Raw genomic sequence first — 25,795 nt, forward strand, 5'->3', positions numbered from 1 at the left:
ATCAGAAGTACAGCCTGTTGATGAACTCCAGCCTGTCACGGATGAGAACCAAGGAAACATTCCCATGGGAAATAATGAGCTTGATCTGTTTCAGGCTCAGGTTCAGGTGCGAGATAATGGTAATGGGGAGTTTGGCCTTGACGGTCAGGGCGAGTTCTGAAGGGCCGTTGCTCTCTCGGGCTGATCGTTTACAATGGAAAGGAATGCCACGGTGAAGTCTTAGATTAGCTGGGAAAAGGGAGGCCAGTGAAGGGAAAAAGAGTGCATTTTTGGGTTGCTTTTAAAAACAGGGGAAGGGAAGGAAAAGAAAGAACCAAAGGTATAACAAGTGATATTTACAAATTGCTAATAGATAAAGAACAGGAGCAAGATCACCTTAAAGAAATGTGGGAGTTAGGTTGCAATAAGGAAATACACCCTCAAATCTGGAAAGAAATGTGGAATATGCGTATATTAAAAAACATGTCTATAAGAATAAAAGAGAATTATTATAAAGTGGTTTGGAGATGGTACCTCACACCAATTAGATTAAATCAAATTGATAAGAAATACTCTAAGCACTGCTGGAGGGGCTGCCAGGAAAATGGTACATATATACATATGTGGTGGTCCGGTAAATATGTTCAAAAATTTTGGGAGAACGTTTTTAAAGAAATAAAGGGAATCACCAAAACAGAAATAATAGGAACGCCTGAAATAGCACTGTTGTCATTTATGGATAACTACCTTGGGGACCCGGCGATGCTCGGGTCATTTGAGAATGGTATTACAGTAGAGTCTCACTTATCCAACACTCGCTTATCCAACGTTCTGAATTATCCAACACATTTTTGTAGTCAATGTTTTCAATACATTGTGATATTTTGGTGCTAAATTCGTAAATACAGTAATTACTACATAGCATTACTGCGTATTGAACTACTTTTTCTGTCAAATTTGTTGTATAACATGATGTTTTGGTGCTTCATTTGTAAAATCATAACCTAACTTGATGTTTAATAGGCTTTTTCTTAATCCCTCCTTATTATCCAACATATTCACTTATCCAACGTTCTGCCGGCCCGTTTATGTTGGATAAGTGAGACTCTACTGTATTTGTCTTTTAATGTTACGTATTCTGTTTGGAGTGGGTGAACTACAATTCCCAGAATCGTGGCTGAATCCTCCCCAAACCCTGCCAGTATTATAAGTTGGCCATTTTGGGCGTGTGTCCCAGGTGTGGTGCAGTACTCTCTGGATGGGGGTGAATTACTGCAATTTGTAGATTCCCAGGGCAATTGCCCCGAAATATCTATCAGTATCCACAGGAGGCAATATTCAGTCTGTGTGCCAAGTTTGGTCTAGATTCGTCATTGGCTGGTGTCAGTGGTCTTTGGATGGAGGTGAACTACAACTCCCAAAATCAAGGGCCCTTCCCAGAAATACCTGCAGTATGTTCAGTAGGTCATGAGGCTTCTCTGTGTGAAGTGTGGTCCTAGTGCATTGTCGGTGGGGGTCAGTGTTTATCTGGCTGCAGGTGAACTATAACTCCCTTTTTCCTAAATTTGTCCAATATGTTGTATTGGTTATGGGGGCTCTGTGTGCCAAGTGTGATGCTCATTCATTGCCGGTGAACTATAAATCCTAGTACCCACTACTCCTCAACTTCCAGGCCAGTTGCCCTCCAAACCCACCAGTAGTCAAATCTGGGCATATCTGGTCTGCATGGTAAGTTTGGGCCAGAGCCATCCTTGTTTGGGTTCATAGCGTTCTGGGTGTAGGAGAACTACAACTCCTCTGAATTCCCCAGTAGGAGTGACAGGGCTCTGACTTGATGCAGCGTGAACTACAACTTCCAACATGTGGAGTCAATCCTTAAACTCCTCCAGTAAGTTTAGCTGCAGCTCAGTTTTGCTGTGTTTGTTATGCAGAGAGATTGGAAAGGGAAGGGCAGTGGGCGGGGCCATGCAAATTCCACAGCAATGGAGAACCCTGGGATGCCTGCCTGTGGTGGAAGAAAAAGCAAAATCTAGGAGGAAATGGTCCCCAAACGAAAGCATTCCTTGGGTGGTGGGCCGTAGTGTTTGGGAAGGACATGGGCAGGGGCTGGGATGCATGTTCATGGTGCTCGCTGTAACCGCAATGTCAGTGGGAAAGAGTGACTTGCTTGTTTCTCCAGAGTGGGAAGTATAGCTTGTTTGTGGAGGCTGGAGGCTGTCTGTGTGAGCAGACATCCGTGCCACATACACACATACAGGTTTTCTCTTTTATTATGGATTTAGATTTAGATATTAGATATAGATATTCAAATATCAAAAGAGTTAAAGGAACTTGCTAACAGCGGCAAGATTGTTAATAGCCAAAAAATGGAAGGGAAGTGAGGAGTGCCAATTGGAAGAATGGTATAAGGAGATTTGGGATATTGTGATAAATGATAAATTGACATGTAAGATTAAAATTAAAAGAGGGTTATTAAAAAAGGATGATTTTGGGAAGATATGGGGAAAATTTATAGAGTTTGTATATGTAGAAGGTAAGGGGAAAAAACCTGTAAAAGAAACAATGGAATTTTGGAAATAAATATTGTAATTGGCTGGTCTGGGGTGAAGGGATAGCACTAGGTGAGGGGTAATAAAAGGTAAATAATATGAGTATGTAATATAGAGAGTGAAAATACTATATGAGCTTGATATACATAACTCTGTATTGCACATTTGTTAAAGAATGTATAAGTTTTAAGTATAAATAAATAAATAAATAATTTTTTTAAAAAAAAAAACCCAAAAAAAAGAACAACAACAGTGTGTTGAACGGCAAATCTTTGTCAAAGCAAATTCTCGTTTCATCAGGGTGGATGGTCTATGTCTTCATGCTACTCCTGCTTTGGATATACTCCTGTTTGAGAATCCTTGTAACCTTTGGATTATTGTATCTTTGGAAATGGACTCTTGTCTATGGATTATTGGATTTACTGACTCTATTTTACAACTACCTTTGGAACTATATTTCTGCCTGCTTTGCTATTATATATATTTACTCTGCTTTTGCTCAATAAAATTACAAAAGACTATCTCTGTGTGCGGCCTGGTGTCTACAGCAAGGTGAACTAGTCTGAGGTGCGACACTGGTCTCTAAAGTCAACATTCAGACCTCTACACCATGGTGGTTCTGTTCACACCAAGGCACCTTCTTCAACATGCACCACTTCTGGGTGTGGCATGAGAAGTCTTTGCTAGATCTTCTTGAAGTTTGTCAGGTGAAAAAAATTATGTATTTCCCATCTCGGCTTATTTTGTCATATTCAGTTTAAGGATTCGGGGCAGGCAAGTCTAGTCACACGGAGCGGGCAGGTAAAGGAGGTCCTGCCGTAGGGAAATCAGATCACAGGAGTCGCAGATGGGAGGACACAACATAGGGCGATAGGCAAGGAGGCTCGCCTGCTTGCCCTTGAACCATTTTTTCGGAGATTTCCATCATCGTAATTACTACGATAATTGTTTAAACAGATAATTATTGCCCTGCTGATCTAAGCAACCCATTTTGGACAGTTTCAAAAAGCTTCAGAATAAAAAAGTTTCTTGATGGTTGACTCTGATTATAGTAAAGCAACCTTACAGTTTCCCTTCCTCCACCGTGACTTTTCAATAGTTTGCTTTTAAAAAAAACGCAGTGACAATTCTCATGCTAAGTCATGCTTATTCCTCATTTACATCTTTAAATAAACCACTACCCAGAATAAGTGGGAAACTGGACATTACAGCTAGGGAACAAGCATCAAAAAGTGGCCAGTTCACTGTTCCACTGTTTTCAGCTGCTTTTTAAAAAAAATCTTATTTCCCTCCTCCATTTTTATTTATTATTTATTTATTTACAGTACAGTAGAGTCTCACTTATCCAACACTCGCTTATCCAACATTCTGGATTATTCAACGCATTTTTGTAGTCAATGTTTTCAATACATCATGATATTTTGGTGCTAAATTCGTAAATACATAGCATTACTGTGTATTGAACTACTTTTTCTGTAAAATTTGTTGTATAACATGATGTTTGGGTGCTTAACTTGTAAAATCATAACCATAACTTGATGTTTAATAGGCTTTTCCTTAATCTCTCCTTTTCAACACATTATAACAGAGGTATTTCTAAAATCCCGTATTCCTCATTTTAGAACACAGAGAAGTAAGAAACACGCCAGTATATAATGGGATATTAGGAATAAAGCCCATAGATAATGCTTGGGAGCTTGGACTTAAATAAGAGCATTCTTTCTCGCTATAGGTAATGAATTGGAAACAAGCCCCCTTTACGTCAATATCTGGAATTTTAAAGAAATGTGCTTGTGACTTTCAGCCCTGTTTGGTGTTCCTTACAATGATGTCTGGCTTCTACAATGGAAAATGATAGAACCACTTACTTCATATCAAATTAAAAATCATTTAAAGTGAAGATGCAGCCATTCCTATGTACCAGCCTTAAGAGGATTCAAGCCAAGGCAAGGCAGACATAATTCTGTCTACTCAAAATAATGTCACAGAAACACATTTCAGGACAGGCCTAATGATAGCTCACTTTCAAGTAAAAGCTTCATGGCAACCACCACTCCTCTAAATGTTCCTCCAGCAACAGCAAGAATATCACTCTAGGCAGAAAAATCAAGCAATCCCAAATGAATGCCCCCCACGAGGGTCTTCCAAGAAGGGCAAACCAAGAATGGGCAACTTAGACAACTTAGCAAAATAGCCCTACCTAGAAGAATCCTCCACCTTGTGTGACTGTGAAGCAGAACAAATAACTCAACACCTGTGTGCTTGCCCACAATGCCCTGCCTCATGCACAGAGGAAGAACTTTTTAAAGCTACACCGACAATATGATCGCTGTTGTTTATTTTTGTCTAAAATTATTTAGCTTCTTGTTCTCCCTTTATTTGATCCGTTTTTATACCTGTTTATGCAATGCTTTTGACACCAAATAAATAAATATTGCTAAAAGAATGAACTGGGAATAAGTTCTCTTTACGTCAATATCTGGAATTCCAAAGAAATGTGATTTTCAGCCCTGTTTGGTGTTCCTTATAATGATGTCCAATGGAAAATGATAGATCAACTTACAGTAGAGTCTCACTTATCCAACATTCACTTATCCAACGTTCTGGATTATCCAACGCATTTTTGTAGTCAATGTTTTTAATACATTGTGATATTTTGGTGCTAAATTTGTAAATACAGTAATTACTACATAGCATTACTGTGTATTGAACTACTTTTTCTGTAAAATTTGTTGTATAACATGATGTTTTGGTGCTTAACTTGTAAAATCATAACCATAACTTGATGTTTAATAGGCTTTTCCTTAATCTCTACTGTATTTATATTCCGCCCTTTATCTTTGGGCCCCTTCCACATAGCTGAAGAAAATCCCACATTATCTGGTTTGAACTGGGATATATGGCAGTGTGAATCCAGATATTGCAGTTCAAAACAGTTATTGTGGGTTATTCTGCCTTGACATTCTGGGTTATATGGCTGTGTGGAAGGGCCCATGGTTTAATTCAATTGAGTTCAAATTGCCAAATATATTAACTTGGATCAGAAGAGGGGCAGAATCTCCCTTTTCCCTGTAGAAAAGGTAAGGTAAAGCTTTCCCCTGACATTAAGTCTAGTCGTGTCTGACTCTGGGGGTTGGTGCTCATCTCCATTTCTAAGCCAAAGAGCCGGCGTTGTTCATAGACACCTCCAAGGTCATGTGGCCGGCATGACTGCATGGAGCGCCATTACCTTCCTGCCGGAGCTACTCACTGCGGAGCTATTGATCTACTCACATTTACATGTTTTTGAATTGCTAGGTTGGCAGAATCTGGCGCTAACAGCGGGCGCTCACTCCACTCCCCGGATTCGAACCTGTGACCTTTCAGTCCGCAAGTTCAGCCGCTCAGCACTTTAACACATGGCACCACCGGGTCAGGCAAAAATCAAACTGATGCAGTTTCTTCTCATTAATAACTTTTGTCATCTTGTCCAGACTAGGATGTTATTTGATGTAATATCCAGTTTTCATGGATGAAATACTGGAAATGTCTCTGAGACAAGCCTGTCTTTTGTGCACATCACTAAGGGAATACAATATTGGAGGCAGGACTAGTTTGTTTTTAATATGTTTAGAGCAGTGGTTCCCAACCTGTGGTTCGTGGACTTCCAGTCGTCCCCAAGAACTAAAATATGATCCGTGGCCTCATCATTATTACACCGTTGCACCATTGCCTCTTATAGTGCCGAGGTAACCAGGATGTTGGGAGGGGAGGGGCTGACTACCCACGAAAGGTACCACAATAGGCCTCCTGACTGCTGCTTCTCCTCTTCCCTCCTCCTGAGCGGAGCCGTTTCATGTGTCGCCTGGAAGCAGGGGCACCATAACTTCGTTTCCAGGCCTATTCCTAGGGCTATTTGGGGCTCTGATTCAGAAATTGCACTGGATAGACCATATCAACTCTAGATGATTAAATATGGTTTTAAATATGGGCGAGCAGATGGTGACTACGGAATAACATATGTTCTGTATCAGAAACTAGAGCTGATGTGGTCTATCCAATGCAATTTTCTGAATCAGCACCCCAAATAACCAAGCCAAATCTAAAGTTGACCAAAAACCGATTTGTAACTCTTTTGGTACTAATGTTGGAGAGTGGTTCCCGGTCAAAAAAGACTGGGAACCACTGGTCTAGAGGTGTGAAGAATAGGACTTACTGGGCTGAGAAATCATATCAGAAATAAAAATTAATACTCGTATGGCAATTACGGTAACGTTGCTCCATGCAGTCATGTTGACCACATGACTTTGAAGGTGTCTAAGGACAACGCTGGCTCTTCAGCTTAGAAATGGAGATGACCACCAACCCCCAGAGTCAGACATGACTGGACTTAACGTCAGGGGAAACCTTTACCTTTACTTATGGTAATTATATACAGCTGGCACAGTTTTTAGCATAGTTGCTATGTCAAATATTCTTTCATTATATATTCAACTTCCTGCAATCAGTCTTGGTTTTAGATGCATGATATATATATATATTTATATACAGTAGAGTCTCACTTATCCAAGCTAAATGGGCCGGCAGATGCTTGGATAAGTGAGTATCTTGGATAATAAGGAGGGATTAAGGAAAAGCCTATTAAACATCAAATTATGATTTTACAAATTAAGCACCAAAACATCATGTTATACAACAAATTTGGCAGAAAAAGTAGTTCAATACGCAGTAATGTTATGTTGTAATTACTGTATTTATGAATTTAGCACCAAAATATCACGATATATAGAAAACATTGACTACAAAAATGGCTTGGATTATCCAGAGGCTTGGATAAGCGAGGCTTGGATAAGTGAGACTGTATATATCTATATATATAAAAGGGTAATGAAATTTCGGCCTAGGACAAAACAACAAAACTAACCATCCCAGAAACACTAAACTTGGCAGCACAACCCCTCATCCATGCCTCTACGTTCATACAACAAGAATAAAACAAAAATAAAGTCCTAATTAGAGGGAGAGGAATAATTGTTTTTATCCAATGGCTGCCAGTTAGAAGGCTAAGCTCTGCCAACTTGGTCTCCTAGCAACCCACTCAGCCCAGGGAACAGGCAGAGGTAGGCCTCACTTAGGCCTCTTCTACCCTGCCTATAAAATACACATTATCTGATTTGAACTGGATTATATGGCAGTGTAGACTCAAGGCCCTTCCACACAGCTATATAACCCATTTATAATGGACTTAATGTAAGGTAAAACCTTTACCCTTTACCTTAACTACCACCAATTCCTCAATACTTCATTTCCCATACCACCAGACTTCGCCACAGCAACGCGTGGCCAGGCACAGCTAGTGTGTGTGTGTGTGTGTGTGTGTGTAGATATATATATATAGCAAACATTTCCTGTTGCAATCTTTTAAACAAAGACTACCATCATCGGTTTGAACCATTCTCTACAGTGTGGTTTCTAGTCAAGTTATTCCAGGCTGACTTATAATGTATGCATGCAACTTGACTTACTACAAATTTTCTCATTCTTTTTCTCATTTCATTGCAAAACAACAACAATGCTGCAATGGAAATTTAGACGAATACCAATCATACTTCCTCTGGATGCTAAAAATGAGACCGAAGTAAATATTCTGGAGGGGAATAAGTTTAAATCTATTTCAGTCCGGACCTGTTCCATTGCAACGCTGCTGGGGGCTCGTATGCTGAATTTCTAACCTCTTCCTCCAGGACGTGACGTGTTTCCTTTCCATCACTGACTAATTTAGAAACAACACTTTCTACATTTAGCCGCAGAGAGAATTAGCTTCTCTTTTTCTCCCTTTAAGAAAATGAAAGATTTAAAAAGGGCTGGGGTCAGCTGATGACCATATTTTCCTTTGTTGTTTTTTTTTGACAAACATGTTAATTAAATAATAAAACTCATGATTACTATTTTCCAGGAACATAATTCTTGTAAATAATGAAGTGATAGTTTGAGTCCATGACTGGGCCAGTGTTTCCACAATGCTGTTCATAAAAAATAATAAAAAAAAGTCATCAGTGAATGACATCAGCATGTTTGGTAGTAGACAGAAATATAGAAACAGTAATAATAATAATAATCATCATCATCATCATCATCATCATCATCATCATCATCATCTTCATCATGATGTAGCCTAAAGTTATGGACTAAATAATAATAATAATAATAATAATAATAATAATAAAATAATAATAATAATAATAATAATAATAATAAAATTATTTAATTATAATTGTTTAATTATAATTTTAATCATAGTAAAACAAGCAGTCAAAGAAGAAGAACATGCCCTGGCAGAATATGTAAACCAAAGTGAGAAACCTGCTTTGATTGAAGTCAAAAATCAGAAACTCCTCAAAGCACAGCAGACAAAAAATCAGTACACGAAAACCGCACTACAAACTAGAGCTGACAGCTGGCGCAACAAAACATTGCATGGAAAGTTCCTTGACAAAATTGAAGGAAAAGCTGAAGGAAAAGGAGAAGACCTGGCTCTGGCTCACGAATGGGACCCTGAAGAAGGAGACAGAAGGCCTGATCCTTGCAGCCCAGGAGCAAGACATCAGGACAAAGGCAATTCAGGCCAAGATCGAAAAATGAGCTGATGACCAAAAATGCAGACTGTGCAAGGAAACCGACAAAACCACTGATCATATCCTCAGCTGCTGTAAGAAAATTGCACAGATAGACTACAAACAGAGGCACAACTATGTGGCCCAAATGATTCATTGGAACTTAATGCCTTTAATCTATGTTAATTTTATCAATATTTGTATGTATGTATTTTTATCCTTTACAATTTTATCTTGCAAATCGCCTAGAGCATTGTGGATGGAGGGCGATTAATAAGTAATTAAATGATGATGATGATGATGATGATGATGATGATGAAGTACCACCTCCCAGCAGTAAAGAACTGGTGGGATCACAAACCTGCAAAAGTATTGGAAAATGAGCACGCAATGATACTGTGGGACTTCCGAATCCAGACTGACAAAGTTCTGGAACACAACACACCAGACATCACAATTGTGGAAAAGAAAAAGGTTTGGATCATTGATATTGCCATCCCAGGTGACAGTCACATTGATGAAAAACAACAGGAAAAACTCAGGACCTCAAGACTGAACTTCAAAGACTCTGGCAGAAACCAGTGCAGGTGGTCCCGGTGGTAATTGGCACACTGGGTGCCGTGCCAAAAGATCTCAGCTGGCATTTGGAAACAATAGACATTGACAAAATCACAATCTGCCAACTGCAAAAGGCCACCCTACTGGGATCTGCGCGCATCATCCGAAAATACATCACACAGTCCTAGACACTTGGGAAGTGTTCGACTTGTGATTTTGTGATATGAAATCCAGCATATCTATCTTGTTTGCTGTGTCATAATAATAATAATAATAATAATAATAATAATAATAATAATAATAATAATAATAAATAGATTCTTAAAAACATAACCAACACCCCACCTCCCAAATAGCTTTGAATCCCTGACTGGCCATGGAAACCAACTAGCTGACTCAGGGCAAATTATTATTATTATTATTATTATTATTATTATTATTGACACAACGACGTTGTATGACACAGCAAAGAAGATAGATATGCTGGATTTCGTTTCACAAAACCACAAGTCAAACACTTCCCAAGTGTCTAGGACTGTGTGATGTATTTTTGGATGATGCGTGCAGATCCCAGCAGTTGGCAGATCATAATTTTGTCAATGTCTATTGTTTCCAAATGCCGGATGAGATCTTTATTATTACCATATTCTCTCCACCTCAGAGGAAGTTAGTGGCAACCACCCTCTGAGTTAATCTTACCAAGAAAACAATGGGTCACCATTTTATCCATTGATGGTGATGTTCGTTTTATTACCTTCCCTAACTGGTTATTACGGTGTTTTTATATTTTGTGTTCTGAATGTTACGTTTATATTGTTCTTACTCATTTATATTGATTTTAACTGTCATATTTTGTTTTTGTTTTGGGCTTTGCCCCATGTTAGCCGCCCTGAGTCCCTTCGGGGAGATGGTGGCGGGATAGAAAAATAAAGTATTATTATTACTGTATATACTCGAGTATAAGCCTAGTTTTTCAGCCCTTTTTTTAAGATTAAAAAAGCCCCACTTGGCTTATACTCGGGTGAGGGTCGTGGTTGGCTTATATTTGGGTCATCTTATACTTGAGATATATGGTACATCTATTATTTTTCTCTATTTTTATTGGTATTATTACATTTATTATTTTTCTCTATTATTGTTGCTACTATTACATTTATTTTACTCTATTTTTATTATTATTAATAATACATTTATTATTTCACTCTGATCTTATTACTATTATTATATTTATTATTTTACTCTATTTATTACTACATATATTATTTTCTTGTATTTATTATTATTATTATTATTATTATTATTATTACTTGTATTATTTTACTCTATTATTATTAAAAGGATACAGAAGCACATTTACATTGAAGAAGATGAGAATAATGATTTAATCAGAGTTGGACAATCTTATCTTAAATTAGAGCTTTATGTAAATATTCAAAAACATTTAACCTACAGATGCCTCAATTAATGCAATTTTATTGGTATCTGTTTTTATTTCTGAAATTTACCACTCTCGGCTAATACTGGAGTCAATGTTTTCCCAGTTTTTTGTGGTAAAATTAGGTGCTTCGGCTTATATTCGGGTCGGCTTATACTCGAGTATATACAGTATATCTGAATGTTATGTTTATATTGTTCTTACTTATTTATATTTATTTTAACTGTCATATTTTGTTTTTGTTTTGGGCTTTGTTTTGTTTTGGGCCCGGGCTGTGGCGCAGGCTGTTGAGCAACCAGTTGCAGCCAGCTGCAACAAATCACTCTGACCAGTCATGAGTTCGAGGCCAGCTCGGAGCCCCGTGTTTGTCTTTGTCTTTGTTCTATGTTAAAAGGCATTGAATGTTTGCCTTATATGTGTAATGTGATCCGCCCTGAGTCCCCTCCGGGGTGAGAAGGGCGGAATATAAATACTGCAAATAAATAAATAAATAAATAAAATGTTAGTCGCCCCGAGTCCCTTTGGGGAGATGGTGGCGGGATAGAAAAATAAATAATAACTAGCTGTGCCCGGCCACGCGTTGCTGTGGCTAGGACTTTATTTTTCTTTTCTTTTTGTTGTATGAACGTAGAGGCGTGGATAAGAGGTTGTGCTGTCAATTTTCAAGGTTGTGGGGCATTTAGTTTAGTTGTTTTGTCTGGTGCTGTGATTCCATTATCCTTTTATATATATAGATAATAATAATAATAATAATAATAATAATAATAATAATTATTATTATTATTATTTTATTATGACACAGCAAACAAGATACATATGCTGGATTTCGTATCACAAAATCACAAGTCGAACACTTCCCAAGTGTCTAGGACTGTGTGATTTATTTTCGGATAATGCGTGCAGATCCCAATAGGGTGGCCTTTTGCAGTTGGCAGATCGTGATTTTGTCAATGCCTATTGTTTCCTATTATTATTATTATTATTATTATTATTATTATTATTATTATTATTATTATTATTATTATTATTAAGCCAGGAATGGTTTGAAGGCACACATCATCAACAGCAATTGTGATTCTTAGATATTTGTCATTTGTGGGTGCTTTTATGTCTAATGTTAACATTCTTGAGGTCTTATACGAAGGACAGAATATCAGTTGAACCAATAAATAGATTATCCTGAGTATATCCTCAGTGGTTTTTACTCCTACTTCCTTTCTCACCCTGAGTTTTAACCTAGTGTTCCTGTGGCCCGCCCTTGGTTTTATTGTTCTACTGTTCTTTTGATTTTGTTTACTGTAGTGTATATTTTCTTTTATTGTATTGTTTAATGCGTTATGATTTGTTGTTTTATATTGTATTGTTCTGGGCATGGCCCCATGTAAGCCGCCCCGAGTCCCCGTGGGGAGATGGTGGCGGGGTATAAATAAAGTTTATTATTATTATTATTATTATTATTATTATTTGAGCATTTTTATCAGTGTCTTACAAGTGTTTCCTCCTGCTAATATTTGACAAGAATTTAAGTTCAAGCCCAAGTCACAGTTGAGCCATGACATCTTCAGGCCTGGCCGTGAAACATCTGGCTCCTCTGTAGGCCACTCCTTATAGCTTTTTCCTCTTATACCTCAATTAAAAGCAAAACAAGGGGAAAAAAGGATGGTGATAATTTCCTAGAGAGGTAAACATCCGACTTTTCTCCCAAAGTAAACATGCTCGCCACAAGGAATTAAAGGCAGGGAGGAAAGGCTGGCTATGGTTTGGAGACAGGATATCAACAGCGTGTGACCTTTCATTTCTGCTGGCTCCTTAGCCTTAATCCGAAACATCAATTACACCCTCCTCAAGCGATAAATATATAAAAAAGGAGAGGTCCCACTTTAGCTAACTTCCATGACATGGCCAACTGTCATTTCCTCTTGCTTCTAAATTTAACCTACGCAGCGAGCAGCGTTGTGTGTTTTGGACTCTCTTCCCTTTTGCTTGTGGTTTGTTGCAAGCAAAAGCTTCCTTTTTTTAAAAAAAAAAGGAAAAAAGAGAGAGAGACTTTTCTTCTTCATCTTCACTAAGAAAGGTCAAGATTGGTCCTGACAGAGCTTGCATCATCCTGGAAGTGGAACCATGACAGACATCCATGTGATCGATAAACATGATAGGCCAAAACTCAATATCTCTTCTATATATATAAAAGGGTAATGAAATTTCGGCCTAGGACAAAACAACAAAACTACACATCCCAGGAACACTAAACTTGGCAGCACAACCCCTCATCCATACCTCTACGTTCATACAACAAAAACCTCCAGCTACTCCAGAAAACGGCCAGGCTTTGAGACTGCAAGGCTATTCGCTGCTATTCCACCTGGCCAACAAAGGATTCCCATAAGCCACAGTAACACGTGGCCGGGCAAAGCTAGTACAATTATAATAATCACAATGCTTGTTCTTAGAAATTTTTAAATAAGAACATCAGCCCAGGCCTTGGCTACTCAACTGCTGAGTATGCCTGCCCGGTTTGGCACAAGTCTGTCTCCACGAAGCAGGTGAACATAGCACTGAACGAAACATGCAGAATAATCATAGGATGTCTCAAAACTATACCTGTTGATAAACTCTATAAGCTAACTGGCATTGCCCCCCTGATGTGCAATGGGAAGTTGCTGCAAACTGGGAGAGAAATAAGGTTTAACACTGTGAAAGCCACGCACTGCATGGCTATCAGCCGCCTTCCAGTAGACGTAAATCAAGGAAAAGCTTCATGAGAACCACCACTCCTCTAAATGTTCCTCCAGCAACAGCAAGAATATCCCTGTGGGCAACAAAATCAGGCAATTCCAAGTGGATGGACCCTCAAAAGGATCTTCCTCCAGGGACGAACCAAGAATGGGCAACTTGGAAGTCCCTGAACAGACACAGAAGCAGAGTGGGTAGATCAAAAGACAATCTGGCACTAACTCGAAGAATCCTCCACTTTGTGAGACTGTGGAGCAGAACAAACAACTCCACATCTATATGCTTGCTCACCATGCCCTGCCTCATGCACAGAGGAAGAACTGCTTAAAGCTAAAGACAATGCAGTTGCTGTTGCCCGTTTTTGGTCTGAATTTATTTAGTTGATTGTGCTCCCTCTATTTTATCCATTTTATACTTATTTATGCAATGATTTTGACATGAAATAAATTTTAAAAATCATCTTAGAACTTCAGTGAGTTACTCCTCTTTAACTCCTCTTTAACTATGGCCATATTTTATATTAAGGAGTGGCTAAAGAGTAAGTAATGGCACTCCATGCAGTCATGCCGGCCACATAACCTTGGAAGTGTCTACGGACAACGCCGGCTCTTCGGCTTAGAAATTGAGATGAGCACCAACCCCTAGAGTCAGACTTGACTGGACATAATGTGAGGGGAAAACCAATAATAATAATAATAATAATAATAATAATAATAATAATAATAATAATAATAGGATCCCCCGGTGGAGGAGCAGATTAAACTGCTGAGCTGCGGAACTTGCTGACTGAAAGGTTGGCGGTTCGAAACGGGGTGAGCTCCCACTGTTAGTCCCAGCTTCTGCCAACCTAGCCATTCGAAAACATGCAAATGTGAGTAGATCAATAGGTATAGCTCCAGTGGGAAGATAATGGTGCTCCATGCAGTCATGCCGGCCACATGACCTTGGAGGTGTCTATGGACAACGCCGGCTCTTTGGCACCAACCCCTAGAGTCGGACACGACTAGACTTAATGTCAGGGGAAAATCTTTACCTTTACTAAAGAGTAAGAAGTGTAGGGCTTTCCCCACTGATTCAAGGTCCATTCCTCTTTAATGTTTAGTAGGGTAGGAGCTTCATTCCTATGGAGCATTCCTATTCTATTCCAGTATAAGTTTATGTACAGAATCCATATAGATTTGACACTCCCATCTGAGAAATGACTGAGAAAGAGGGCAATTATAGGATAAATAGCAATAATATGACTTAATTAATCATTATATTACATTTATTTCAAGAACTCACTAAGAGTATTTCTGAAAGGATAAACATATAGGTAATGATTTATCAGTCCATACTGGGAGACACCATGCTACAAATCCGAACTACCTGGCAATCCAGCCCAAACAAATATAATAGGCTTGAATGACAGTCGAAAGACCATTGTCCTGGATGACTGTCAACAAATTTCCCCAGGTATGGCTTCTCATTAACAGTCCTATGACTCCTGAGAAATCTCCCATGGGTATCAACATGGTGTCAAACCAACCCTTTGTCATATTTTTCAAGCCACTGTCATGGAAGGTATCACAACTTTCGCTTATGTTTGAGAAGTTAGAGTAAAGGAATGAATTCTGGGCACTGCAGTTTAAGGGAGATGTTGACAAACTGGAATGTATTCATCGGAGGGCGACTAAAATGATCAAGGGTCTGGAGAACAAGCCCTACGAGGAGCGGCTTAAAGAGCTGGGCATGTTTAGCCTGCAGGAGAGAAGGCTGAGAGGAGACATGATGTGGACCATGTATCAAGATGTGAGGGGAAGTCGCAGGGAGGAGGGAGCAATGGAACAACGGCTTCAAACTACAGGAAAGAAGATTTCAATGAACATTAGAAAGAACTTCCTCACTGTGAGAGCTGTTCAGCAGTGGAACTCTCTGCCCCAGAGTGGGGTGGAGGCTTTTAAACAGAGGCTGGATGGCCATCTGTAGGGTGTACTTTGAATGCAATTTTCCTGCTTTGTGGCAGGGGGTTGGACTGGATGGCCCACAAGGTCTCTTCCAATTCTATGATTCTATCTATATATATAAAAGAGTGATGGCATCAGGGCAGCGGACAAAACAACAAAACTACAGGCCCCCCAACCTCGAAATTTGACAATACAACCCATCATTCATGGCTCTAGGTTGATACAACAAAAAATAAAAGAAAAATAAAGTCCTAATTACAGGGAGAGGAATAATAGTTTTTATCCAATTGCTGCCAGTTAGAAGGCTAAGCTCCGCCCATTTGGTCTCCTAGCAACCTACTCAGCCCAGGGGACAGGCACAGTTAGGCCTCACTTAGGCCTCTTCCACAGATTATCAGATTTTAACTGGATTATATGGCAGTGTAGACTCAAGGCCCTTCCACACAGCTATATAACCCATTTAGAATCTTATATTATCTGCTTTGAACTGGATTATCTTGAGTCCACACTGCCATATAATCCACTTCAGTGTGCATACTAAACATAAAGACAACCATACAACAGACATTCAATACCACCACTACCTCAACAATTTCTCACCAACACCACCAGACAACGCCACAGCAACGCGTGGCCGGGCACAGCTAGTGAATGAAAAAAAAAATGCTTTCTGTCGCAAGGAGCCATTAGGCAGAAGCAGGAATGGAGAAAAATCAGAAAAAGCAGACAGAACCAAAGTGAAGCGCTGCTCTGTTTTTATTGTGACGGCATCAATGTGAAGTAGGCATTTATGTTAAGAGGATCAACCACAACTAGAAAGTGCTACAATAGGCTTGGGTTAGAAATGTTATCCTGCAGAGAAGCATTAGAAACAAACCAAAATGGGTAACTTATTGGCATACCAAAGCAAGAAGTGACTTTACTTCTTGGATATACGTCTGGTCAGTACTTTCAAAGCAAAGCAATTTTGTAAATTTTTGTAAATGAGGTAAAATGTATGAAGAAGCTCTTCAAACCAGGTCAGAACTGTATGCATGCAAATGCCTGGAAAGACTTGCATCCAATAGAGAACGACAACTTTCTTCCACTGCCATGATATTTCAAGGACCACATAAGAGGATTCTTTATTAATGCCTCTTTGACCACAGAATCAGTGTTAACAAGACTGATTAGCACTGTTTAACTAAAAGAGGAACAGATGGATTAGCTTCTCTGAGAGGCACAGCTTCAATTTCTGAGTTTTTTTTTTCTAACACAAGTCACACAAATTGGCTTAGTGGGAAATTTGCACAGAGAGGATCTTTTCCCCAGAAACGGTAGCTGGAAAGGGCTGGAAATACCTGTGTTATGATAATAATCAGATGGTTGCAAATGTGTAATAATATGTTACTGTCATTGCATACAAACAAATAGGAAAAGAATCCAATTTATTTGTTCATAGATGCCCCGCAGTCCATAGAATAAGGCATTGAGTTCTCCTCTTCATATCAAAATGAATGGCTAGCTGGAAGAAAGGATTATAGGACTAAACTGCATCTTTGCAAAGCCATCAGAACTGGAAAATATATGATAGATCAATGGCCTGGTTCTGATCATGGATGGATGATTCATTCTTGTGCTACAAAGGGAAAAAATACAAGCCGAAGGGGGAATATCATTTTCACTGCTGCTAGTCTTGGTAATCCTTAGTGATAAACTGGGTTGAAGCCACTGGCATTCCAATTCGGAATCGATTCAGGAAATTATCCATCTTCCAAGAACCTGAAAAAAGGAAGAGAAGGGCTGAAATCCTGGCTCTTGGAAATAATACGGCCTATGATTCTGCAATGTGGATTAAAGCCTCATATAATTCTGCAACGTGGATTCAAGCCTCGTATAATTCTGCAACATGGATTCAAGCCACTTTTGATGCTTGCACACATATTGGTTTAAATCCAGCTCTGTCCCAATTCCCAGGCTGAGCGAAACTTTCTCATGCAAGCTCTTTATTTCCCTGCAACGTCGGTCACTGTTGGAGCTCAAATGAGAAGAAACGTACCATCGAGAGAGAGATGGACAGAGTGCAAGGAGATAAACTGAGACTGGGAAGAGGTTTCAATGTGTCCTTTCCATACACTTTTTAAAAAAAATCAGAATACTCTCCTGTTGTATACACAAAGCAAGCAAGCAAAAGTTTAAGAAACAAGACACTCCCATTTAATGTGTTGTCGAAGGCTTTCGTGGCCGGAATCACAGGGTTGTTGTGTGTTTTCCGGGCTGTCTGGCCATGTTCCAGAAGCATTCTCTCCTGACATTTCGCCCACATCTAGGGCAGGCATCCTCAGAGGTTGTGAGGCTTGTTGGAAACTAATCAAGTGGGATTTATATACAGTAGAGTCTCGCTTCCAACGTAAACGGGCCGGCAGAACGTTGGATAAGCGAATATGTTGGATAATAAGGAGAGATTAAGGAAAAACATCAAATTAGGTTATGATTTTGCAAATTAAGCATCAAAACATCATGTTATACAACAAATTTGACAGGAAAAGTAGTTCAATATGCAGTAATGCTATGTAATAATTACTGTATTTACGAATTTAGCACCAAAATATCACAATGTATTGAAAACATTGACTACAAAAATGCGTTGGATAATCCAGAACGTTGGATAAGCGAGTGTTGGATAAGTGAGACTCTACTGTATCTGTTGAATAATATCCAGGGTGGGAGAAATAACTCTTGTCTGTTTGAATCAAGTGTGAATGTTGCAATCGGCCACCTTGATTAGCACTGAATGGCCTGAATTCCCCCAGGGAGGAAGCAGCCAGGCTTTGAAGTTGCAAGGCCATTCAATGCTAACCAAGGTGGCCAATTGCATGAAGCTCACAACCTCTAGATGTGGGCAAAACGTCAGGAGAGAATATATCTGGAACATAGCCAGACAGCCCGGAAAACATACAACAACACTGCCATTTGTATTATGTGTTAGGATTTTCTGTGAAGGAAAACTCCCCAAAACGCAGTAGAGCATCCCAAATACAGACAGGATGCAATTTTTTATCCTGTTTTTTTGTTTTAATTGATATATTGTATTACTGTTTTATCTTTTTATAGTGTGATTTGTATTATGTTGCCTGTGTTTTGTTCTATGTTGTTTGGGCCTCTGCCCCATGTAAGCCGCCCCGAGTCCCCGCGGGGAGATGGTGGTGGGGTATAAATAAAGTTGTTATTATTATTATTATTATTATTATTATTATTATTGTTGTTGTTGTTGTTGTTGTTGTTGTTGTTGTTGTTGTTGTTATTTTATTATGACACAGCAAACAAGATAGATATGCTGGATTTCGTATCATATAATCACAAGTTGAACACTTTCCAAGTGTCTAGGGCTGGGTGATGTATTTTCGGATGATGCGCGCAGATCCCAGAAGGGTGGCCTTTTGCAGTTGGCAGATCGTAATTTTGTCAATGTCTATTGCTTCCAAATGCCGGCTGAGATCTTTTGGCACGGCACCCAATGTGCCCATCACCACCGGGACCACCTGCACTGGTTTCTGCCAGAGTCTTTGAAATTCAATCCTGAGGTCCTGATAGCGGCTGAGTTTTTCCTGTTGTTTTTCGTCAATGCGACTGTCACCTGGGATGGCGACATCAATGATCCAAACCTATTTATTTTCCACAACTGTGGTGTCTGGTGTGTTGTGTTCCAGAACTTTGTCAGTCTGGATTCGGAAGTCCCACAGTATGTTTGCATGTTCATTTTCCAATACTTTTGCAGGTTTGTGATCCCACCAGTTCTTTGCTGCTGGGAGGTGGGAGTTGATATTATTATTATTATTATTATTATTATTATTATTATTATTATTATTATTATTATTATTATGCACCTCAGTGTTGCCAGTATCTGTAGTGTGCTGTAGAATATAGAAAAGATCACCATTGGTTCAGTACCACGGCGATCCTGGCGTAGTTCATTCATGAGAGAGAGAGTTCTGTTTTCCCCTGTCAGTGCTCAGTGAAATCTGTACTTACACTCACATGCTGTTCCTCCTTATGATTTTTTAAAAATGACATGCTTCTCACAGCTTCCGACGGTCCCGCCCCAGCAGACCCTGGAAATCCCCGGCCGCCCACATGGCAACGCTGTTGTGGGGAGAGTGACAGTGCTCCCTGTAACCTCCCCAATGTGATCTGCTCATCGAGGAAATGTGATTAACCCCCTGATGCTCATCGCTTCCAAAGGCTCCAAAGCCTATTGGCTGCTGGCTGATCCCTCTGCTTTGACTGTACTCTCTTTGTATCAGAATGGATGGTCTATGCTTGCTCTTCCTTCTATAGCTTACATGTACATTGTGTATAGCCATTTGTTATACTGTTCTCTTTTTTGATGAAGTACTTAATTATTATTATTTATTGTTATTATTATTTGAGAAAAAGTTACAATTATATAAACATACTAGCTGTACCCAGCCACGCGTTGCTGTGGCGAAGTCTGGTGGTATGGGAAATAAAGTATTGAGGAATTTGTGGTATTCTGTTTCCCGGAAAATAAGACATCCTCTGAAAATAAGACCTAGTAGAGGTTTTGCTGAATTGCTAAATAAAAGGCCTCCCCCGAAAGTAAGACCTAGCCAAGTTTTTGTTTGGAAGCATGCCCGCCAAACAGAACACCAGAATCGGTAAATGTCCGTACCATAGAGTGTTGTACATGGAAATAATGGTAGTAACAAGAAATTCTTGATAGAATTCACAGTTTTCTGGTTATGCTGATTTGCGATGACAACTACTGTACAGTATGTAATAAATATTCTTTTTTTGTTAATCAATAAATGTGAATTCTTCATGGAAAAATAAGACATCCCCTGAAAATAAGACCTAGCACATCTTTGGGAGCAAAAATTAATATAAGACACTGTCTTATTTTCGGGGAAACACGGTAGTTAAGGTAAAAGGTAAAGGTTTTCCCCTGGCATTAAGTCCATTATAAATGGGTTATATAGCTGTGTGGAAGGGCCTTGAGTCTACACTGCCATATAATCCAGTGCAAATCAGATAATCTGTGGAAGAGGCCTAAGTGAGGCCTAACTCGACCTGTCCCCTGGGCTGAGTGAGTTGCTAGGAGACCAAGTGGGCAGAGATTAGTCCTCTAACTGGCAGCAATTGGATACAAACAATTATTCCTTTCCCTCTAATTAGGACTTTATTTTTCTTTTCTTTTTGTTGTATCAACCTAGAGCCGTGAATGATGGGTTGTGTTGTCAAATTTCGAGGTTGGGGGGCCTGTAGTTTTGTTGTTTTGTCCGCTGCCCTGATGCCATCACTCTTTTATATATATAGATTCTATACATTTCCCCCTCTTTTATTTGCATTCACCCCTGTGTTCCCCTTCCCCAGAGCCATCTCTTCTTCTGCAGTCCCACCAAAAGTTCAATTCTTCCTTTGGAGGTAAATTCCCATCTTCTTTTTCCAATAATTTTTCTAGAAATTTTCTCCAAATACTTTCAAAATCATTTTTTTTCCATAATCCCCTCTTTACTTTTAAATTTGATGTTAGCTTGTCATTCAGTGCCATTCGCCAAACTTCTTTATATATGATTCATTAATTTGTATTTTCATTTCTCCTTTCCAATATTTTGCAATTACAGTAGAGTCTCACTTATCCAAGCTAAACGGGCTGGCAGAAGCTTGGATAAGCGAATATCTTGGATAATAAGGAGGGATTAAGGAAAAGCCTATTAAACATCAAATTAGGCTATGATTTTACAAATTAAGCACCAAAACTTCATGTTACATAACAAATTTGACAGAAAAAGTAGTTCAATACGCAGCAATGTTATGTTGTAATTACTGTATTTACGAATTTAGCACCAAAATATCACGATATATTGCAAACATTGACTACAAAAATGGCTTGGATTAGCCAGAGGCTTGGATAAGTGAGGCTTGGATAAGTGAGACTCTACTGTAGTAATCTAGCTGCTGTTAATAGCATGTCTTTTAAATTTTTTCCCCTCTTATCTTTCTCATCCTCTTTTTTAATTAAAAGTAATATTTCCACTGGATTCCTTCTAATTTTTATATTCATAATATTTTCTATTTCCCTTATGACCAGTTCCCAAACACCCTTTACATGTTTACAATCCCACCACATATGCATGTAGGTTCCAATGTCCTGGCACCCTCGCCAGCATTTTTCATTATTATTCTTATTCATAATATTTAACCATCTCGGTGTTAAATACCACTTCCAAATTAGTTTATAATACTTTTCTTTTATTCTAATTGACATGTTTTTAATTGTTTTGTTTTCCATATCTCCTCCCATTCTTTTTCCGTTATCTATGTTCCTAATTCCATACTGTTCTAAATTTGAACACTGCCTCAGTCTCATTGCAAGTTCGAGAGGAAACAATCAGACCTTGGAATCATGAGCATCTGGCAAGAAAAGTCAGAAAGAGACTGGAAACATGGCAGGACTGAGCCCTGCAGTGGTCTCATCCTGGGTCTTACGAATTCCAAGTCTTGAAAGACATAAGGCAGTGGTTCTCAACCTGTGGGCTCCCAGATGTTTTGACCTTCAACTAGAAATCTGAACAGCTGGTAAACTGGCTGGTATTTCTGGGAGTTGTAAGCCAAAACACCATAGGAGCCCACAGGTTGAGAACCACTGACATAAAGTCTAGTAGAACTCTAGAGCAGCGGTTCTCAAACTGTGCTCCGGTGAGCCCTTGGGGCTTCGCAAGAGGGGCTCAAAGGCTTCGTGGGCACCCCACTTTCTCTGGGGTTTCTATTATTATTATTATTATTATTATTATTATTATTATTATTATTATTTTATTTTATTGTATGACACAGCAAACAAGATAGATATGCTGGATTTCGTATAACAAAATCACAAGTCGAACACGTCCCAAGTGTCTAGGACTGTATGATGTATATTATTATTATTATTATTATTATTATTATTATTATTATTATTATTATTATTAGTATGACACAGCAAACAAGATAGATATGCTGGATTTCGTATCACAAACTCATAAGTCGAACACTTCCCAAGTGTCTAGGACTGTGTGATGTATTTTCGGATGATGTGTGCAGATCCCAGTAGGGTGGCCTTTTGCAGTTGGCAGATCGTAATTTTGTCAATGTCTATTGTTTCCAAATGCCGGCTGAGATCTTTTGGCACGGCACCCAATGTGCCGATCACCACCGGGACCACCTGCACAGGTTTCTGCCAGAGTCTTTGAAGTTCAAAGACTCTGGCAGCTAGCGGCTGAGTTTTTCCTCTTGTTTTTCCTCAATGCGACTATCACCTGGGATGGCGACATCAATGATTGAAACCTTCCCCCCCCCGCCACAACTGTGATGTCTGGTGTGTTGTGTTCCAGAATTTTGTCAGTCTGGATTCGGAAGTCCCACAGTATCTTTGCGTGCTCATTTTCCAATACTTTTGCAGGTTTGTGATCCCACCAGTTCTTTGCTGCTGGGAGGTGGTGCTTGAGGCATAAGTTCCAATGGATCATTTGGGCCACATAGTTGTGCCTCTGTTTGTAGTCTGTCTGTGCAATTTTCTTACAGCAGCTGAGGAGATGATCAATGGTTTTGTCGGTTTCCTTGCAGAGTCTGTATTTTGGGTCATCAGCTGATTTTTTGATCTTGGCCTTAATTGCCTTTGTTCTGATGGTTTGCTCCTGGGCTGCAAGGATCAGGCCTTCTGTCTCCTTCTTCAGGGTCCCATTCGTGAGCCATAGCCAGGTCGTCGTTGTCTTCTTCTTCTTCTTCTTCTTCTTCTTCTTCTTCTTCTTCTTCTTCTTCTTCTTCTTCTTCTTCTCCTTCTCCTTCTCCTTCTCCTTCTCCTTCTCCTTCTCCTTCTCCTTCTCCTTCTCCTTCTCCTTCTCCTTCTCCTTCTCCTTCTCCTTCTTATTGTATACAGAACAAGCTTAGTAAACAGCAAGCAAGATCACTATACTGGCTGTTGTATTGGATCACATGTTGGATACTTCCCAAGTGTCTAGGACTATGTGATGGATTGGCGAATAATGCGTGCAGATCCCAATAAGGTGGCCTTTTGCAGCTGACAGATGGTAATTTTGTCAGCACTGATTGTTTATCAAGTGCTGGCCAAGGTCTTTAGGCACTGCACCCAGTGTGCCGATCGCCACTGGGATCACCTTTACCGGCTTGTGCCAGAGTCTTTGCAGTACGATCTTTAAATCCTTATATCGTGTCAGCTTTTCCAGTTGCTTCTCGTCAATTCTGCTCTCATCTGGAATTGCAACATCAACAATCCATTTCTTTTTTCCATGACCGTGAGGTCAGGAATATTGTGCTCCAAAACTCTGTCAGTTTGGATTCAGAAGTCCCAGAGTAGTTTGATGTGTTTATTTTCTGTATTTTTTTCCAGCTTGTGATCCCACCAGTTCTTTGTCATAGGCAGATGGTATTTGCGGCACAAGTTCCAATGGATCATCTGAGCAATGGTATTATGCCTCTGCTTGTAGTCCGTCCGCACGATCTCCTTGCAGCAGCTGAGGACGTGATCCATTATTATTATTATTATTATTATTATTATTATTATTATTATTATTATTATTATTATTAATTAATATTACTACTACTACAAAGGCTGGATGGCCATCTGTTGAGGGTGCTGGATGGCCGCAGGGGCCTTCTACAGAAGTACTGGTAAGTTTATGTTGTTAAAATTGTTCTTTATTTCTCTAGAGCGGCCACGGTGGCGCAATGGGTTAAATCCTTGTGCCGCTGAATTGCTGACTTGAAGGTTGGCTGAACTGCTGATCTGAAAGTTGGCAGTTCGAATATGAGACAGGGTGAGCTCCCATAAACCTTTTTGGGGACTCCGCAAGAAACATTTGCTTCCAAAAGAGCTGTAAAAGTTTGAGGACCCCTATTATAGAGGCACCCAAGAGTGGTTCTCTAGAGCACAATATGTCTGGAGCCACAGTGGTGCAATGGTTTAAACCCTAGTGCCAGCTGGACTGCTGACCTGAGGTTTGGTTGCTGACCTGAAGGTTCGCAGTTCAAATCTGCAAGACAGGGTGAGCTCCCTTCTGTCAGCTCTAGCTTGCGGGGACATGAGAAAAGCCTCTCAGAAGGATGGTAACACATCCATGCATTCCCTGGGCAATGTCTCTGTAGAGGGCCAGTTCTCTCGCACCAGAAGCGACTTACAGTATGTTCTCAAGTTGCTTCTGACACAATAAAAAATCTGTCTGTTGTCAAGGATGGGATCCAAAGCATCATAAAATATAATTAAAAGTAAATATACTTTTTGTAGATGAATGGTTTAAGTATTTTTCTTGTACTGTTTTAAATGTATTTATTGTATTATGCTAAATTGTTTTAATTGCCTATATTTTATTTTTTGTATGATATACAGCATTGAATTTTGCCAGATTGTGAGCCGCCCTGAGTCCCTTTGGGTGAGAAGGGCGGCATAGAAATGATGGAAATAAATAAATAAATAAAATATATTTTATAAGATATTAAAAGAGAGTGAAATAGCCCACTTTCTATCAAAATGAAGGATGGAGAAATAAATATTTATTTTATTTTCTTAAATAATAATAATAATAACAACAACAACAATAATAATAGTAACAACAACTTTATTTTTATCTCTCTGGAGGGACTCGGGGCGGCTTACACAGGGCAAAGCCCAACAACACAATTGAGATAAAAATGAACATAAAAATACATAAAACACTTCACAGTATAAAATAGAATAAAAATTGCAAAATAGTGACCTGGGAACAAAGAATATATCCAAAAAAATGTAGGAAGCAACAATGCAACTGGAGACTTAGTTTGGTAGGCACCTGCGGATAGTTATGATTCAATGCTTCTCTTCCTTGACCCGCCCATGATGCCTTGTAAGACTTTGTCACTGGGCCAGAAACACTGCCTATTTTATCTAAATTCGAATCTCAGCGGTGTTTAATAAAAACAACAAACCAACCTGTCCGCTCTTGCAAAACAGTGAGCAAAGTGCAGTTGCTT

At 39.3% G+C, this 25,795-nt stretch overlaps 1 protein-coding gene across 4 annotated transcripts in view; it reads right to left on the minus strand.

Moving 5' to 3' along the window:
• pebp4 (phosphatidylethanolamine binding protein 4) overlaps positions 1-25,795 on the minus strand; it is a 343,579-nt gene that overhangs the window by 18,776 nt on the left and 299,008 nt on the right. For 3 of the 4 annotated variants that reach the window (XM_062961051.1, XM_062961049.1, XM_062961050.1), the window contains exon 7: positions 16,532-17,554. The exons of the other annotated variant lie outside the window; for it this stretch is intronic. In XM_062961051.1, the coding sequence (XP_062817121.1) occupies positions 17,463-17,554 (92 nt within the window). In that variant the 3' untranslated portion in view covers positions 16,532-17,462. Of the gene's footprint in view, positions 1-16,531; positions 17,555-25,795 lie in introns of those variants that run through there. 4 annotated transcript variants of the gene reach the window in all.

The sequence above is a fragment of the Anolis carolinensis genome, unplaced genomic scaffold, assembly GCF_035594765.1.
Source record: "Anolis carolinensis isolate JA03-04 unplaced genomic scaffold, rAnoCar3.1.pri scaffold_8, whole genome shotgun sequence".
In the NCBI taxonomy this organism is placed as follows: Eukaryota; Metazoa; Chordata; class Lepidosauria; order Squamata; family Dactyloidae; genus Anolis; species Anolis carolinensis.